At 46.8% G+C, this 19,487-nt stretch overlaps 1 protein-coding gene across 2 annotated transcripts in view; it reads left to right on the top strand.

Moving 5' to 3' along the window:
* The window catches only part of LOC135806120 (uncharacterized), an 87,537-nt gene that overhangs the window by 55,974 nt on the left and 12,076 nt on the right, over positions 1-19,487 (top strand). For both annotated transcript variants that reach the window (XR_010551205.1, XM_065320272.1), the window contains exons 32-37: positions 4,844-4,928; positions 6,710-6,844; positions 9,998-10,195; positions 12,517-12,615; positions 13,933-14,048; positions 14,499-14,637. Coding sequence is in view for 1 of the 2 variants with exons in the window: in XM_065320272.1 (XP_065176344.1) it covers positions 4,844-4,928; positions 6,710-6,844; positions 9,998-10,195; positions 12,517-12,615; positions 13,933-14,048; positions 14,499-14,637 (772 nt within the window). In the remaining variant the exon portion in view is untranslated. The remainder of the gene's footprint in view (positions 1-4,843; positions 4,929-6,709; positions 6,845-9,997; positions 10,196-12,516; positions 12,616-13,932; positions 14,049-14,498; positions 14,638-19,487) is intronic.

Here is a 19,487-nt window from a genome sequence, read left to right as displayed (position 1 = left end):
TCTTTTGAAATATGAATTTGATCACTATAGGCGATATAATACTATAGACGATTATTACTATACGCGATAACTGTGTATACTTAGTTATGGCAAATGAAAATGAATTTGAGAAATTGATCACTATATCCGGTATATTACTATAGCCGCCAACCTTATAGGCGATACCGACTGTACTGTTGATGAATACCGGTATGTACATTCCATGTACTGTTGAGTACTGTAAGACATGTAATTACAACGAGGAAGTAAATCTAACGTTTTAACGGCTGCGATTTTTTCGTTATAAGTTTAGGGCTCACAGTTCGTATGGCAGTCAGGCCGCGACATGGCGGCCATTTTGATTTGTGACAAGCTGTCACGCAGCGCGCACGTGAGCCTGAACAATTCATTATTTTTCGACTTCCTCATCAATCCATGATCCAGCGGAGCTCCGGAGATTCTTTCGATCGCATTCATGCTCATCCACGCGAACAGCTTGATTCGTGCTTTGCTTTTTCTTTTTTTCTCAGGAGAAAGGATCTCTACTTTTATTTGTTTTAGAGTCGACTGTCGAGATGAGACATCCAGGCGCTGTGTGTGGGAGACTCTGTGTCTCGATCTTGGCTTCTTGGGTATCTGGTTTTGCTGAGTCGTGCTATGACCTGGTTTCAAATAACAGTCGCATATATGGCAAGGAGACTATCTTCAGACGAGACATCTTGGTGCTGCTGAGCAGAGGCCGGAGGAGCAGCTGAGCTGCCTTTGCTCGATAAAACGACAAGGACAGGTAACCCTCCCTGATTTCCCCTTTGAGCTTAGGTGTGCGAAGGGTAACGCAGGGATGGATTACCGTTGCAGAAAACAAAGGAACCAGGGCCGCTTTGGCCAGTTTGGGTTGGCAAAGAAACCTAAACTGATGACTTGTGCTGGATTACCCCAGGAAAATGTTCCTGTTGGGTGCGTGGCTCGTGCTGACATGGATGGACGACTTGATGACGAGGTAAATCTGCAGGTCGAATGCTTTTTTTTGCAATTCCTTGAATTGAAGTAGTACTATTTTTTTAATATTTGCGTGCCATGATGATATCAACATCAGTTTTCATAGCAAAAAAGAAGTGAAGTGTAGATCCTCATCTAGCTCAGAAGCAATACATGTACCATAAAGGAATTAGATCTACATGTGGTGCGAAACTAAAATAAAAGTACTTCGAGTAGAATTATTTCAAAGAAGGGCAGCGCGTGCGTAACTATCCTGGGAGCACTTCCAATAAAAGTGGTGAAAAAAGAATAGCATGAAAGATTATGAAACAATACATAATGGCTAGCTATGACTCATAAGATGCCAACACAGTGTTTGTGCTCTGCATCATAATATGACTGTTTTCTAGGTTCCGTCAGTGGGTGCTCCAAGTGCGGGAAGCACAACTGATATACCGCTTAGTGCGGACCTATCACCTCTGCAAAGGGAAATGATGCAGAATGAACCAGCCGCATGCAGTCACGATTATACATGTATCAAAGACCCGGAGTCTGAGAAGGATGAAGCCTGTGCATTGAGTCCAACCGATACAATGCATAGTACGCCAACATCACACGGTGAATCAACAAAGAATGAATTAACTGCATGCAGTCGCGACAACATCGAAGCCCTGGAAGCCATGGAGAAGGAAAAAAGCGAGCTGCAGCAGAAACTGAAAATAATGGAGCGGAAATGCCAGCAGCAGCAGCAGCTAAGAATGCAGCAACAAGCACTGGAAATTCGTGCCCTCCGGATTTCCCAGACGAAAAGCAAGCGGGGAAAACGAGCCATAGATCACCCTCCACACTCGGCACGATCTCCAGTGGTGATATCTGCAAAGTTGCAAGGACAAAAGGGACACAGTGCACGTTTCATGGCAGAGGTTCGTTATCTGAAAATTGCATGCATGCTCAGCAACCAGAAGGCTGCAGTAGCACTACATCTTTGCCATCATATTCTCACCGGTGAACCACCATGCAACAATCTTGGCACAGCAGTTTCTCCAGCAACCTTATCTGAGTGGAATGTACTACTAGGAGAAGTAGATAAAGCTGTTCTGCGAAAGCAACTTTCAACAACAGAGTTCGACATTGCAGTTTTCGCGGATGATTCAAATAAACGAGGGGAAGACCGGCACATGCTGGGCGTGCACATTTGGTCTGCGGAAAGAGGTGGCCCAGTTGGGTATCTGCTTGCCAATACTATTGTGAAAACCGGAAGAGGAGCAGACCAGGCAGACACGGATTACCATGTATTGAAGAAGGTTTATGGTGTGAACAAGATTTGTGGTGTGATGGGAGATAATGCAAGCACTCAGTCCGGTGCACGCAAGGGTCAAGCAGTGGAATTGGGTAAGAAGTTCAGTGTACCCACAGTATTTATCGGATGCTATCCACGTATTTTGAACATTGCTCTACGAAATGCCATGACAGATGGCTTTGGTCAGCGTGGAACAATGCAAGATTTCAATTTATTTCAGTTGCACTTCAAAGTTGGGTATGTTCACAAGCAGCGACCGAGTTTTTACAAGTCACTCTACGTCAGTGAGAAGATAACATCAGTGCCACCACCTCTGCCACAAGAGTTTATAGAAACAAGATGGACTTACATTCACGAAAGTTTGCAGTGGTGGGCAAAATACGGCAACGCTTGCCAGGCACTTGGACGCCGCATTGTGGAGAAGATGCCGAAGAGCGTGAACCACTTCGGCATCTGGGAGGACATATTACGGATGGCTGCCAATCCCGTCCTGGATGTGGAGAGAACCATGCTGCTCGAAGTACTCGACCGTCTCATTATGCCATCTCTGGCCGCTTGCCAGCAACCGGACAATGAGCTGCAGTTCAGCTCGGGCTATCTTGCCCGTCAATGGCCAGCCAAAGTGATGCTGGACATCAACATAGCAACGTTAATGCGCAAACATCCGTCGTTTGCGATGCCCCTCACTGACACCGCCAAGTCTGAGAAGCTCCAGAAAGCTGCGCAAGACAGGTTAACCGACCATGTGCAGAAGCCCTTCCTCAGTGCCATCACAACGAGCCTGGAGAAGCATGCAACGTGCTGGCTAGTGTTCCCATTGCTATTCGCTCTTGGTGCACACAGCCAATTGCGACATTTATTTTGGCGAGCTGTATTTCGTGTGCTAGGTGGTGTTGCCATGACATACAAGCAGTTTTTTCCGGCAGGGCCCTGCCACAGCCACAGCAGATACGTACACTCTCCTAGTAGATAGAGCACTTGAAATGAAATCCGTGTCGGCACTTGCGGCATTGTGCGTCACTGATGGCCTTCTAGACGAGCGATCATATCTGCTCCACAACCCAGAAACGCATTTGTTCGACGAGTTCGCCATATTGACCTTAGTTGCTGCAGATCGGAAGGGCTTGCAGGAGTGGCGGAGGAATTGGCCAATACAGCCAGGTATGGCCATCGAAGTTCTTAGGTTGGCCAATTCCGCAGAAGTTGGTCCACCAACAGCAGCAGGGGAGCCACACGCATGGGCCTGGTATTGCCACCACATCTTTGGCTTGCCAGTCCATAACGTTTTAGCCGAGAGGCAGTTCAATCTCGCCAATATATATTTGAGTGCCAACGAGTCCGAGATAAGTCGGCAAGCAACTCAACTGTTCGCCCAGAACATCCTGCATGGTGGACAATCTGTTGCCCGAACAACGAATGAAACAATCCGCACAGTTATCTCCTCCATGAAGAACTACAGCAGTAGCGTAACGGATGAGCAAGTGGCAGAGGCACGATCTGCTCTCAAAGTAGTGAGAACAGAATCCGACACGAGAACCCTGACTGCTGCCGAGGTCTACAGCGACGCGTTGTCTCGCCATCGGTCTCGAGAGGAGTCCGCCAATAGAGTGCTTCAGCTGGAGAAAGAAGGTCGGGAGCATGGTGTGAAGCACATCGCCTCCAAGAAGCAAACAGCGCATCTGGCAGCTGAGCGCAGCTTTCCAGCTACAAACATTCCGCAGTCCCCAGCGCAAGCTGAGCAACCCCCAGCTGCAGGACTCGAGGAGTAGTTCGACAGGTAAGCAACTTAGTTCTCTCTACATTTGTAAGCTAAAAACAGTCAACTGCCTTGTGCTTGTGTCGCACTTGTAGTGTTCAAATATTTTTTTTTCTTCAGTTGCCGTTTTCTGCCATGTCAGCTTGCGCACGGTCTTCTTCTTGACCTTGCGCGCTTCAAAATGTAAGAACTCCACAATGGTTGCTCCGATTTTGACGATCTATGGCTCTAAATTTTCTTGAGAGACCTGGTCAGAGGATTACCGAGCCATATTTTTGGTTTTCACCGAGCGTGTGTCATCGATTCCCACAGATGTTTGTCCCATCGAGGGACGAAAATCCACAAAATCCCGTCCGTGGGTCTCAGAGCACGGATTTGAAAAAATCGTTCGGTAATCCTGTAGTCCTTCAGCCAAGAAATCCTCCCTGAAAAATGTCATGGCTCTCCGGTAAGTGGATCTTTAGAACGAATCGATAGAAGATTCAAAAAATATTCAAAATTCCAAGCCCGGCGATTGGCTGAAACACGGTTTTCACTGATCACGCCAGCACCTCGTGGAACAAAATGGCGCTGATGTTGAATGTACGCAACTGTGAGCCCTAAAGTTCTGTTGAGGGTCTAATGCCTCATATGTGTTATGTGCAGATACGCCTGAAGACCGCAAGATCGTTAACGTATCTTCTCGTTAACCTATGAATTTTGGACAATCGTTAAATTTGCGACTCGTTATAATAACATGTCTTACAGTAGTGGTCGCCCTGAAGCCAGTTCCCGCAGGTGTACTTCAATGCTTATTTCAACTTACTGGTAAATGTTTGTGTCATCTTCAGCACTGCTGCGCGACTTGTTGCGGGCATGGATGCTACACCAGTACAGCAAGCTGTTGTCAACTTGTTCTTGGAGAATGAAGACAAGGTGAGTGTGTGACTGAGTGAGTATGTGTACTATTTGGTGTGGCAGAAGACTGCAAATTATTGAAATTAACACTTCAGCGTTGGTACGTGGCTATTTACGCCATACCCCCAAGTATTTGTGTGTAGCCGGCACCAGCTCTGCAATAGTCCATGTGGCAGATATGATGTCTTAGTGGTGGAGTACAGAGGACTGGACTCACAACAAATGAACTAAATGCCGAAACCCATTTCTATATGTGTGTCGCTCCACGAGTTCCGACATTTTCTGTGAGTTGTAGGATAGTTTAAACACGCTTCCTCTTCCAAGCTGGACTTTGAACATTGTGCTTGTATTTAGAAATCGATCAGTTTGTAATGCTGCCTAATGATTGATGAAAATCACGAAACTCCCAGTCGCAACACTTAGGCTGTGTTTACATGAGAAACTTCAACCCGGGTCGAGTTCAGCCCGGGTTGAAAGTCTGTACGATAGACAAAAGAGGTGAGCGTTTACATGAAGACAGTTGACCCGGGTCAAATACTGATATGCCGCCAAAAGTCCACTTCTAGAATCCTGTATGGTCACGTGAATCCGTTCGCGCGAAATTTGCATCTGCAGTGCTGTTCAAACCTGGCGCGAGATACGCACAGAAGTACGTTTGTACGATTTTCTTGACCCGGGTTGATTTCAACCCTCCCCTTGGGGGGAGGGTTGAAATCAACCCGGGGCGAAATTTCAACCCGGGTCAAGCGCAATGCGTCATGTAAACGCGCCATTCATTTTGTGCACATGGCGGGTTGAAATCTGACCCGGGTTGAAACGCCTCATGTAAACACAGCCTTAGGTTTCTTTGGTGAACCGATTAGAGAGATCCCACGCTACGTATTAACATTAGAGAGGTTCCGGGGTACGACTTTCCGTGCCAAAATCCGTATGGGCGCTACGGATTTTTTCCAGGCGTGCTCCATACGATTTTTCGGCACGGAGAATCCGTGTGGACTGGCTTTCATACGAACCATGTTTCGTATGGAGATTTTGCGTCATCGGGTGCAGAAAGATTTTTCGGGTACAAATTTGGTACGAGAAACATCGATTTTCCGCGGAAAGTTTTGATTTCGGTACAAATTTTCAAAATAAAAAGGCATAGCGCGGGAATGTGACGTGTTTGCGATCGTAACCTAGGCAATGACGGCAAACACATAAGTTCCGTACCCCGGAACTTTTCACTGCTCGAAAACGACGTATAAAAAAATCCGTAGCGCCTCCACAGATTTTGGCACGAAAAATCGTACTCCGGAACCTCCCTAATAGTAAACAAACCCGTAGTTGATCTACGGAAAGTTATACGCGACGTACACTGCATGTAGATCCGTGTTCCACCAGACAGAGTTTTCGAACTACTTGGCTGTGCATGGCAACTTCGGGCACGAAACGCGAACAACCCAGAGAGAGTCCTACATTTATCCCCCAGTCCACGTACGAAGCATCTCCGTTAGTGGACCCCATGCATGTACTCTCCGCAAACCACTTTCCGGAAGTGGAGTGCAAACTCGCGGATTCACGGGTTTCCTGCCCACTTTACGTAGCGCGGAACCTCTCTATTGTGGCACCATATCTGTTTATATGTACTGTATGACTAACTACTGTCCTCTGTGCAAAGTGAAGCAGATTCAGCGGCGAGAGACTGGTGTTATTATTCCGGGTTTGCTTGAGTGAAACGAGCCCCAGAAGCGATGCAATGTGTTTGTCTGAGAGTATTATTTGTCTTGTCTTTCTTTCTTTGGCTATGCTGCCCTTGCCAGGCCATACGTGTTCTTCGTGATGCTTCACACGAACGTCCAGGCTACAACATCCTATTTGAGCTTGGCAAAGCACTGATGAAGACCAGTCAATTTGATTCCGCAATGTCTTTCTTCAAGCGTGCCTTATTTATCAAGGTAGGAGAAGCACTGTGACTGTCAAGCCGGATAAGAAACGTAATGTTCTACGCCTGGCCCATTAGCAGCTTACCTACTGAGAAAATTGCACGAAAGTACTTGTACATGTAGACACTTGTTGAGCAGGTTGACTGGCGCTATGTATGTCGATGATTCTGACGCCTCAGCATATGGAATATTTTGTAAAAGCATGTACAGTAAAACTTCCATACAATGTACCCGAAGGGCCACTTGATCTGTACTTGATATCCAAGGTACCAGGCACTGCACCTGCCACCATGCTATTTAGGCATGGTGGTGGCCTGCACCTGGCACAAGCGGAACTTCCTAACCTGGTTGTCTTTCTCCACACATGTGTATAGCTGGTGGTAGCGCAGACATGCACACTTTATTTTACTTTTCGCCCTTAGTGGGCAATGGGACAGCTCATGAGCACAGGGTCAGGTGGCTTCCTCCTTATATGATATGTGTTATTACAAAGAACCAGGTAGAAACTATGGTTGATCACTGTCTTGTGAGCACAGTGTCTTGTGAGCACAGTGTCTTGTGAGCACAGTGTCTTGTGAGCACAGGAAATAGATCGTATCCTTAACCCTTTGAGACCGCAACGATCGAATTCGATCGTTTGGTATTCAGTGACACTAAAATAATTATATCTCTGGTGTTCATTCACCGAATTTTATAAACAAAGTACAGTCAAACCTCGTTAGGACGAACACTGATAAGGCGAACTTTCCATTAGTACGAACTAAGGCCAATCCTATGGTTGGCCAGGCATCAATTCAAGTCAAAATTATTCGTTTACGACGAACTTCTGTACAGCGAACTTTCGCGAAGACGAACTATTTTCAAGTGTGATTTGAACATAGTCAGTGTGGTCATGTACATGTAGTACGAACTAATTACTTTCGGTCCACGAGCGTGCGCGTGCGCTGGCTGCTTTTTTTCTTCTTTTTTCTATAGTCGAGGTCATATTGTACGTATACGTACAGTGCAAATTGCTTTCAAGCGTGTTTTGAACAAATCAATCAGTGCGTTGTACGAACTTTCGACACAGTCGTGATTCATTGCACTTTGTCATTGTACTTACCTGTTTCTGGCTTATGCTAAGAATGACATGCTTCCCATGTACACGTTTACCACAGCATGCACCTTCACAAATACAATCCATCTGATATGCATATCAATTTTTTGCCAGATCTGGATAAGAAGAACTCCCGATAAGACAAACAAATTTGTTCAGTCCCTTGAAGTTCGTCCTAACGAGGTTTGACTGTATCTACGTTTCGAGAAGAACCTTGGCTATCACGTCGAAGTTATCCGAAGTCTCTAGGAGTTACGATGCCGCCGTGGTGAGACTCGAAGTCGGAGACAAACTGGAAAATGCACTCAGATCGAAAAATTCAAATGTTCACGCTGCACTTGGCAGGGGATTACCCCGGAATAGTACGTCATATTCAAGCATGCTGCACACCAAAAGTTTGCGCTTGAAACGAGCTTTTCGCTGTTATGTAGTGTGTTTGAAGTCGATGTGATGAAGGAGAATGGAATGGCGGCTGTTTGAACTTTGCTGAAGCTGTTCGCGCACGGCTGCTGTTTTGGGCGGCATTATAGGCCACGCAGAGCAGAGGCTGTGCAGGTAGCTGGCTTGAGTGTGGTACTAGTCTCTTCGTCTTGGAAATACCTTTCCAACGGTGGTTAGTTTGTAAAAATCGGTGAATGTTTGGTAGAGATAAGAGCGAAAGTGCATGTTATTTGAAGGTGAGTAAATCGTCGTACTTTCAGTGGGGTCTCAAAGGGTTAAAACAACTGTAACGTTCATGTGGTGAGAAGATTGTTCAACCCACATGTTATGTACCACCCATTGGTCAAACATCATCAAGTCATTATTGTTATTGGAAAAAGATAGTGAAGTAGTGCAGAGTAGTAACATTAGTACTACAGAGAGAGACACCACAATTCCTCCCCTGCAAAAAAAAACAAGCAAAAAAATTATCGTTCATGCACAAAGTAGCGTAATATGAAATGTATTGTGATACAGGTACTGACTGTATTAATAGATATCTATGTTCGCAGATGGGGTATATACGGTAATAATTATGTCAACTACAATACACAGTGTTCCAAGGTTAGAAATCATGTCAGTCGACATAATTAACAATCGATCTATCATAAAATGTCCCAATATTGAAAAAGTCCATCAGCGTGTCACAATCAGTCCATCAGTCTATCAGGCAATCCTAGACTCACTGTGAAGCAATCAGTCTGCCAGGTGGACGTGACTGACGCGAAGAACGACGCACAGCGATCTCAACAGACTTACCACTGCTGGACGACTTACTACTCTGATCTGTCTCAGGTAGTGTATCTTGCGTCAGAATCTGTTCAGACCCAGTCAGTTGAGAAGCACACTGTGGAGTTGGCGCTTGTAGACTTGACTCCTTGCTGCTGTTAGCTGGTGTTGATTTGCGACACTGTACACTGAAACTTTAATTCACGTTGACAGAAGCATGGCGAGTATCCGGTAGTTGCGGTGGTTGTTCACCCTTGTCGGTAGCAAACTTGCTAGCTGGTAGAGCGCGTGGTCGGATTTGGTTACGGTGTCTCTTCCAAACACTGTCTCCAACTTTCACCTGGTAATTGTACGAACTCAGAGTTGACCGCACAATACCAGGAATCCCTTTGTTACCATGACGCCCAAAGTTCAAAACAAATACTGTCTGACCATTTGTGAACTCGGGTTGTTCATTTAGCGATTCTTCAAAACGCTCCACACTACGCTTGGTTTCTTCCAGCTTGAGATTGAGCTTGAGCTCAGCTGTGTCGAGCTTCCACACTACGCTTGGTTTCTTCCAGCTTGAGATTGAGCTTGAGCTCAGCTGTGTCGAGCTTGTGCAACTGCATTTCCTTCCCAGCCTTGACTAAACGGACGGTTCCCAGGAACCTTCTCACAGCGAGCATCATCGCCTTGGCCATACCAGAACTTGCAGAAGACTACTGCCACTCCAAAATCTGCGGGGAATATATCGGGGGAAGTTCAGATGACGTCATCCCGTTACCCAACACATGCCTCCATCATGTTCTGGAATTGCTTTTGAATTACTTTTGGTGAAGTTTTCCTTCTGGCTTTACACATGCACCCTTCCACTGCAGGAGAAAATCGCTGCTCCCAGCCAGAAGAAGCAGGTCGTGAAAGGTATTGCTGTTCGTATTCAGATGGATAAGCGCACAGCTCGTGATATTGCCGAGTGTCACTTCCTGATTGGCAAGTGCCAAATGGGTCTGCAGCGCACCGAGCAAGCTGTTCAGTCATTCAACACCTCACTGAAGTACAATGATGGAAATGCAAAGGTAAGACATGGGTCTGGACAGACGTAACGCTGCATGCCGTAAGGGAAGTTTTCCCCATAGTCAAAACTTTGCTGCCAGTAGAGAGGTTCCGTACAACGTAATTATGTTAGTAAAAAACGTAGTCCATCTACGGAAAGTCTTACGTACACTGCATGCGGATCCGTGTTCCACCATACGTAGTTTGCGAATCACGTAGCTGCCCTTGGCAACTCCAAACGCGACAGTGTATGGCCTAGGGAGAGAGTCCTACATGTATACCCCAATCCACTTACCTCCGTTAGTACAGCCCTACTTACTACTTACATACTCTATGTAGACAACTTTCCGTAGGTGGCGTGCAAACTCGAGAATTCACGGTTTTTTCCCGCCCACTTTAATACGTAAAGGTGCTCAACTTACGTAGTGCGGAACCTCTCTAGTATGTTGGATTTTCTAGGCAGAGAGTCGGAGAACGTTGATCTGAGGATGCTGTTGTGTTCCGTCCTATTTTCCCAATCATTTTCTTACACTCTTCTGGAAATGGAGGTGCTGACGCAGGTGTGCCACTCGAGAATCAGAAGGCGACGCTGCATAAAGCGATCACCTGCCTTGTGCGACCAGCAGCACACTTTTTGTGCACCAAACACACTGTCCAACTGCATGCAGCGACCAAAAGTACGTATTGTGACATCCAGTAGCTGTGGAAAGAAACAGGTCCCTTGCATGCTTGGAGCCTGTCACCTTTGGGCTTGAAACTTTCTTCATTTCAAGTCTTTCTTCATTTAGCAATCCTCCAAAAGCGAACGGATGCTCATTGAGCGAGTTTTGTATATGGCACGAGGGGAGAGACCTAAAGGGAAGTACTATAGTGTCATGTATAGAAGCCTGTCTTGTATAGAAGCCTGTCTTAAGCCTGTCTTAAGCCTGTCTTGTATAGAAGCCTGTCTTAAGCCTGTCTTGTATAGAAGCCTGTCTTGTATAAAGCCTGTCTTGTATAAAGCCTGTCTTGTATAGAAGCCTGTCTTAAGCCTGTTTTGAGTACAAGCCTGATTTTAAGATACACTCAGCACAGATGCCTGGTTTTAGTATTGACATAATGTTACATAGAGATACGTGATTTGAATAGAAGCCTGACTTGAATAGAAGCCTAGCACTGACATCGGCTTCTACAGGAATAAGCACGGCTTTAATACGCGACATTACGGTACACGTACAGCCTAAAATCAAATTTGTATCACTCGAGTCGAATGGTGTTGGTCTGAGGAAGCTGTAGTAGCTGGCCCCGGAGGCAATCACACTCAAGCCTTGCCGCGAATATCGATGAGCAGGTGATGGGCATGGAGGAAATCAGCTCCCAGAATAGCCTGTTCGACCTCAGCAACAATATAACCCCCCCTGAAACCTGCAGCGGAGTCCCAAGTCGACAGTAACACTACGGTGTCCATATGTTCTAATGGGTGTACCGTTAGCTGCTCGGAGTGACTGTGTGGATATGCTGCGACGATCAGTACAGGTGGCCAGCAAAACACTGAGCTTAGCACCTGTGTCGACCAAGAAGCGTATACTGGTAGATGGGTCAGCGAGATGGAGGAAGCGGCTAGGGGACTGCTTGCCAGCAAATGATGCCGCAGCATGACGCCAGACTCCGAATCTCCCAGGGCTTGGAGTGGAGAATCTACACCGGGACTCTACCAACCAGTTTATGGTTGTGCAGTAAAACCTAGTTTAAGCGACCACCCCACGGTGCAAGCAAAAGCGGTCGCTAAAGCCAGGTGGTCTTTAGAACCAGGTCCCATACATTTGTTGTATATCGGATTATGCGTACATGTGCATCATTGTACTTCCATGTAGTCATATTGACAGGTGTGGAGCATCGAATACTTTCGTGCAGGCAAAGCACACCTCACTCAAGTGCATGCAGCGCATCCTGCACTGTCATTTGTCACTTCTGTTGACTGCATGCACTTGCTTCAACCCTGTTGCAGTCAGCCCTGCCAGCCAAGATGGCACTTTTGACTAGTTTTGGCCGCTGTGTGCAGGTCCAATATGGCACTTGGTACACAAAAAGTCGGTCGCTGGTCGCGCAAGGCAGGTGGTCGCTGTATCCGGTGCAGTTTCTGTATAGAACTGTCCGTGCATGGAAAAACGGTCGTTAAGAGCAGGTGGTCGCTAAAGACAGAGGTCGCTTACACCAGGTTTTACTGTACTTAGGAGCACTGTTCTCAATGGTGTATGTATCATTTGTGTGTGTGTGTGTGTGTGTGTGTGTGTGTGTGTGTGTGTGTGTGTGTGTGTGTGTGTGTTTGTGTGTGTGTGTGTGTGTGTGTGTGTCCTGGTCACAGGTGTACTACGAGCGTGGTGTTGCTTACATTACACGTAATCAGCGACGTGCATTGTCTGACCTGCACAAATCGATCAGTATCAGTCGAGATATGTATGATGTAAGTCGGTGGGTTTCCATTGATGTGGTGCATACCACTTCACAGATACATTATGCATGCATTCATGCTTGATGAAATTCAACCTGGTCAATAAGTCAGTACCATGTACCCATGCATGGCCTAGCGTTCATTCTGCTAGGGCTGCACAGTGTTCTGACATGAACTTACCCACGTTTCAATGAGCATGCTGGTGTGTGTTTGGCCAGCGAAACTAGTGATGAGTATGGAATTGAAGCCCACCCAGAGTAAGGTGTTTCATGGTGTGTGTGGCGTGCGGCGTGCGTGTGTGTCACGTGCGTGCGTGTCCCGTGTGTGTCACGTGTTTGCGTGTGTCACGTGTGTGTGTGTGTGTGTGTGTGTGTGTGTGTGTGTGTGTGTGTCACGTGTGTGTGTGTGTGTGTCACGTGTGTGTGTGCATGCGTGTGTGTGTGTGTGTGTGTGTGTGTGTGTGTGTGTGTGTGTGTGTGTGTGTGTGTGTGTGCATGTGTGTGTCACGTGTGTGTGTGTGTATGTGTGCTTGTCTGTGCTTGTCTGTGCTTGTGTGTGTGTGTGTGTGTGTGTGTGTGTGTGTGTGTGTGTGTGTGTGTGTGTGTGTGTGTGTGTGTGTGTGTGTGTGTGCCAGCTAGTTCGGTTGGTAGGTACACGTATGCCTGATTGTGTTGGGTCTGTTGCCAACAGGCTCGGCTGCTTGAAGGTGTAATGTTGTACCTGCCACCTTTGTTGGTTCCAGGGTTCATATACTTTCTATTTGAAGTATACATACCTGTTAACCATGGACTGCTTCTGGCTAGATTAACTCTTGTGTAATCAATGGTGCTAGTGAAGCTTTTATCAGATCCACTCTGATTTAGCCACTCACACTAGTAGCAAATATTACCTTCACTGGGGGCCGGGGTAACTGCAGTTGGATCCCAGGACGGACACCCTGATGCCGTCAATCCTTTTTCTGCACCTTGTCCTCACCCACTTACTGAGGTGTGGTGAGCCCATAAGTGGGATCATTTTCAAGTCCACCCAGAGTTTTGGGGATTTCAGGGGGTGTCGGCCGTTGGGCGGTTCAATAACCAGTTGAGTCATCTTTCCAAGATTCCTTTTGAGTCTCTCTCCCCTCTCCCGGGGGGACTCACGTGACCAGTTTTGGCAGTGAGCAACAAGTACAGTACAGTACAGTGTGTGTGCGTGTGTGTCACGTGTGTGTGTCACGTGTATGTGTGTGCATGTGTGTGTCACGTGTGTGTGTGTGTGTGTGTGTGTGTGTGTGTGTGTGTATGTGTGCTTGTCTGTGCTTGTGTATGCATATTTAATGGGTGTGCGTAGGCTTATGTGACTCGCGCTGCCGTCTTTGGCATGCGCAAAGAGCTGGAATTGGCCATCATCAACTGCAACAATGCTATCCGACTACGACCACGCAGTGTCCGGGCTCACCTATACCGGTACGGTGGTATTCGCATGTACACGAAATATGATCATGGCGTGCCTGTTCTGCGAGTGTTTTCAAGCCATAGGAGCTGCATGTGCACCTTGCTCCTTGAGGGCAGGGGTGTTCCTACGGATGAGGTAAACTCGGTCTAACCGAATCTCGTGCGGATCGTGATTTTTATTTATTTTAAAGCCATGATCTGAAGGAAGTGCTCGGTAGTGCCCCGTGGGAATTGACTCTTGAGTTCATCTGTTGAACTTGGACAGTTTGAACGAAATCCTCCTGGAAAGGACGCCTGCTTGATATTTCAAAATTCTTTCCCCAAATTCGGTTTGATTGTGTCTTCATCTTTTTGACTGATTTCTACATTTTTCATTCCTATCTCCTAGTAGCCATCTTCTTCTGTAATGAATGGACAGGCTTTTTTTGTACCGTTTGTTTTCTATGCTCATTTACATTGTAGGGCGATGTTTCATTTCGAGAAGGGCTTGCTGGATGAAGCCCTTAGTGACCTGTGCAGCTGCCTGTCTCTTGATCCAGCGTGCTCCCTGGCCTTGTACAACCGTGCAATTGTCCACACAGCTATGGGAAACAGGAGCATGGTGAGTGTGAAGCAAACATGCGTGACAGATTGCACTGCGTCTTGGCTGCAATTGGAATCTGGTTTTAGTGGCCAGCCATGGAACCGGTGTACCACTGTACTTACTTTCGGTGATCTCTGAAACCAGGGTGACAATTTTGAAATCCAATACTTCATAAGAGTTGAAAGTGTTTCCCAATACGGCATTCCTGAAGATGGGCCTTGCCCGAAATTCGGATAATTTTATTCTTTTCAGTAATTACGCCTGAAGCATCGGTTTGTAGAACGTGTTCTCGTTCTGGTAAATAGTGAGCCAAAACATCAGTAGAACACAGAGCCTCTTTCAAAGTGGTAAAGGCCTGTTGTTCGACATCTGTCCATTTCCAAGGAGAATCTCTCTTCAGAAGAACATACAATGGTGCCATTATCGTTGCAAACTTTGGAATGAATTTCCGGACGTAGTTTGCAGAGCCAATAAAAGATTGCAATTCATTTACCGAGGTAGGCGGTTTCGCTTGTACCATTGCATCAATTTTCGTCGGAGATGGTGCAATACCATTAGCGGTCAAGACATGACCGAGATACACAATTTGGTCTTGCATGAATTGTGCCTTGCTAGGTTTGACCCGCATACCCGACTCCTGTAATCGCTCAAGAACCCGTTCGAGTGTACGTCGGTGTTCTTCATCATTACGCCCTGTGATCAGTATGTCATCTACGTACACAATGCAGCCCTCTATGTCCGCTAGTAATGCTTCCATAGTACGTTGAAACACCGAAACTGCAGAGTGTATGCCAAAAGGTAGTCGAGTATACTCGTACAATCCACGATGAGTATTGATTGTAGTGTAGACCCTCGAATTTTCATCAAGCTCTAACTGGTGATACGCTTGTGATAAATCGAGTGTGGTGAACTTCTGACCCCCACTTAAACTGGAACGAATTTCTTCAACAGTGGGTAAAGGATAGGGCTGAAACAATTATACCGATAACTCGCATATCGATCGTTAAGAGTGCAATCGCTAATCGTTAGTGTTCAAAACGAGTGCTAACTATTTTTATGCATGCATATCAGTGACAGTATTCTAGCCCTGGCACTCCATCCGATACTGAATAAGAGTACAATAATGTACTTTCAAGCGAAGTAAAATTGATCTGTGGCTTTGAAAGAGATTGGGAGAGAAGACTATGTTCTGTCTTTTCGGTTCATTTGTGGGAGAGGTCGGAGAAGAGCAGTTGCCAGAGGGTGATGACACGATTCTTTGCTCTAGAAACAACATGAAATTCTCTAGTTCATGTTGATAAAACCAGCCAGATATCTACAGGTGTCAACAGTGCGGTGCCACAAATTTTTTAACGAAGCAAAGGTATCATGGAATTTCTTCATATACTGGTGTTCGAGGTGCACGGGTTGAGCCGACAATAATCAATAAAACCAATATATCGATCGTTAATGATATCGGTCGATCGTTAGGTGTTATTGAATGATCGTTTCAGCCCTAGTAAAGGATACCTCTCCAAGTCAGAGTTAGCATTAATGGTGTGTGAGTAATCTGCACAAATTCTAATTGAGCCATCAGGTTTGCGCACCGGTACTGTAGGGGAAGCCCATTTGGAAAATTCCACTTTGCGGATAATACCCTCGGCTTCCAGCTTATCCAAGGATTCTTCATACTTGCGTTTAATTGCAAACGGTATGGTTCGGCATTTATTAAAAACTGGGTGGTCGTCGTTTACCCTCAACGTGACTCGTGTCGTGTTTAGCTTGCCCAACGAGTCGTCAAATAGTGTGGGATACTTGGCCATTATTTCGTCCCGCAAGACAGCACGCTCAATTGCCTTATCAATCTGTGATTTGACCTGGAAAATTTCCTTCCAGTCTAACTGGAACACTGCCAGCTGATCTCTGCCTAGCAGCGACGGCCCCTTGGTATCCACAACACGTAGGAGAACATCGTGTGTTTGCCCATTAAGTGATACCGTGAACTTTCGTTCGCCCAGACAGGGGATGGGTGACCCCGAAAACCCAATGAGCCGAACTGTGGGAGGTGCCAGCGATGTACTAGGGGAGCCCAATTTCTCGAAGTCAGCCTTTGTAATTATTGTAACGGCACTTCCTGTGTCTATTTCCAAACGTGTAGCTAACGGTGAATCATTGATGGTTGCCATAGCAGTGTAGGGGGGGTTGTGCCCATTCCCTGACCGAATCTTAAATATGGGTACATCCGAAACGATCTCACCTCTGGTTTCCTCTGGTTCCGCCTCGTCACCCACATGGTTGACCTGGCCAGCACGCTTCCGTTTCGCGAGGCAGGCTCTCTCGAGATGGCCGGTCTTCTTACAGAAACGACATTCCGTGTTTCGATGTGGGCACTTGTTTGCCATGTGTAGATCCGAAGTGCACCTGAAACATTTCTTCGTAGATGTATTAGTAGTAGTAGTAGTAGTACCTCGGCCTCGGTGGTCTCGCTGGTCCGTCGTGCGGTTCGGTGCAGTACGATTTGGTGAGCTTCTCGTATGCAGCTTATTTACAGAGGTCGCACCTGGAGTGAGTTGCCCGGCGTACGTGATGGCACTCTCCTCTCGCTCTGCGATCTGTACGACATTGGCAAACTTAGTCGTATCTGCATCCGCGCTTGTCAAGATCTTGCGCTTTATGTCCGAGCTGGCCAGGCCGGCAACAAACTGGTCCTTTAGTGCACGGTCTAAATGATCGCCAAACTGGCAAGGCACTGCAGCTCGCTTCAGTCGGTTGCAAAAGTCGACGATCCTCTCGCCCGCCTGGTGTTGAACACACGATCGGAATTGATAAGATGCAGTAGTTGCAGATCGACGAACTTTGTAATAATCCCTTACTTAGCAGAGCACAAACTTCGTCAAACGATTTGTCCGCAGGGCTGGTTGGGAGGCAGAGACTCTTGAGGGTAGCGTAAACGTCTTTCGACAGGCTAGAAATCAGGTGGGCAAACATTTTCTTTTTTACCTGTTCCTTTTCCGCGTTCGACGCACTGCTGGCAACAACTCCAATGTCGTTGGCCAGAAAATAGAAAGCGAGCCATTCTTGATACTCGGCAAAATCGCCACCCGTAAACGGTTCTATTGTAGCTCTTACAGTAGCCATATCGACATGTACTACCGTCTACAAACACTAAAATAGAGAAATTATGCAAACATCTTCGTCGCCATTTGTTGTGTCCTGATCCCCATGCACACAAGCATCCAGCTAGCACAAGTAGATTGGGGAAAAAGCCATGAACAAGAGCATGCGCAGTGTAATCATGCTAGATCATGCTAGTGCTACAGAAGGAGGTATATTACTACTATGTACAGTACACATGAGTACATATATAACAGGTGTAGGCCAGAGACCGTTTGGAGAGTGCTGTGAGCATGTATGGATGGAGTTGAAAATGTGACGAGTCTAATGTTAAACGATTTGCAAACATTTCCAACTTAGCGAGCACAAAGTTGACCAACCCATCCATCACACACCCATCTTCCATTTCTCTAGTATAGAGGATAGCAGGAATAGCACACTAGTAATGTTCCTTGAGTTCACGATGGATTTTCATAAAACGTGTAACTGCTTGCCCCGTTTAAGTAAAAAAATACGTTAACCCTTTCTGTGCTAATGATGTTTATAGACGTCATGCGCGCTGTACGCCAAACGGCTAGTGACGTACTCTAATTTCAGAAATTTTCGGTGCTCAATATTTTCGGTATGAGGGCAACAGGCTAGGTTAGGTGAACAGAAATTTTCGGTACAGAGAAGCAGTTCCCTATTGGATTATGTGTGTTGGTGTTTGTTCGGTGTATTGAAATTTTAGGTATGAAACAGACGCACCGAAAGTACCGGGGTGTCACAAAGAGATGCAAACGATTGAACGTAGAAATCATGCACTGAACAAAGATACATGTAGCTGTGAATTATTGGTTATATACATGCATTGTGCTCGTGGCTACGAATAAATCGGATCGCATTCGCGACAGCCAACAACCTGTCCTGTTTTGGTTCCAATATCATGTCCAACTCCTGTCAGGCGTGCGTGCGTGCGTGCGTGTGTGTGTGTGTCGCATTAAAGCGCAGCGTTTATGCTCATTAACAGCTAGCATCATTGCAGCTCACCGCCGCGGGTACGTGCTGCCCCAAGTCCTCGAATGCACATGGTGCCGCACAACTTCCCCTGCTGCCCCATGCCTTTGCATGCGCATGGTGCCGCACAACTGTCTCCGCCGCCCTTTGTCCTCGCAGGCGCGTGGGGCCGCACACCAACCTCTGCCGCCCCATGTCCTTGCGGGCGCATGGCGCCGCACAACTGTCTCTGCTGCCCTGTGTCCTCGCGCAGGCATGGTGCCGCACAACTGTCAGTGTTGCCACTCACATTTACCCCAGTGCACACAACGTGCCCATGACGTCAGCAACCATACTGATGTCTGGTTACCATGACGCAAAAATGGCGACCCATTTTTCTTGCTCCCTTGCTGACAATCTCCTCTCAAGAATTGTTCATGGTGGTGACTGGTTGTCAGTTTATTTGTTTCTCGTTCCCACCCACCCACTCCCATATTTATCCTCACATGCTTACTTTTATAAAGTAAACCCCAACAAACGGTGCCCGGCGGCTCTCCATTTCTCCATTGAATGCATCAGTGGGCTCTTGGCTCTTGCCAACCCTACTATTACTTGCCCCCCGGGCAAATGCAATTCAATTTCGCCGGCCACGCACCATCCACCCAAGCAATGTGTGTTCTTGTTAATGTGTGTGTGTGTGTGTGTGTGTGTGTGTGTGTGCGTGTGTGTGCGTGTGTGTGCGTGCGTGTGTGTGTGTGTGTGTACGTGTGTGTGTGTGTACGTGTGTGTGTGTGTGTGTG

Source organism: Sycon ciliatum, chromosome 1, assembly GCF_964019385.1.
Source record: "Sycon ciliatum chromosome 1, ocSycCili1.1, whole genome shotgun sequence".
Taxonomy (NCBI): domain Eukaryota; kingdom Metazoa; phylum Porifera; class Calcarea; order Leucosolenida; family Sycettidae; genus Sycon; species Sycon ciliatum.
This window is presented reverse-complemented; position numbering and strand designations above follow the sequence as displayed.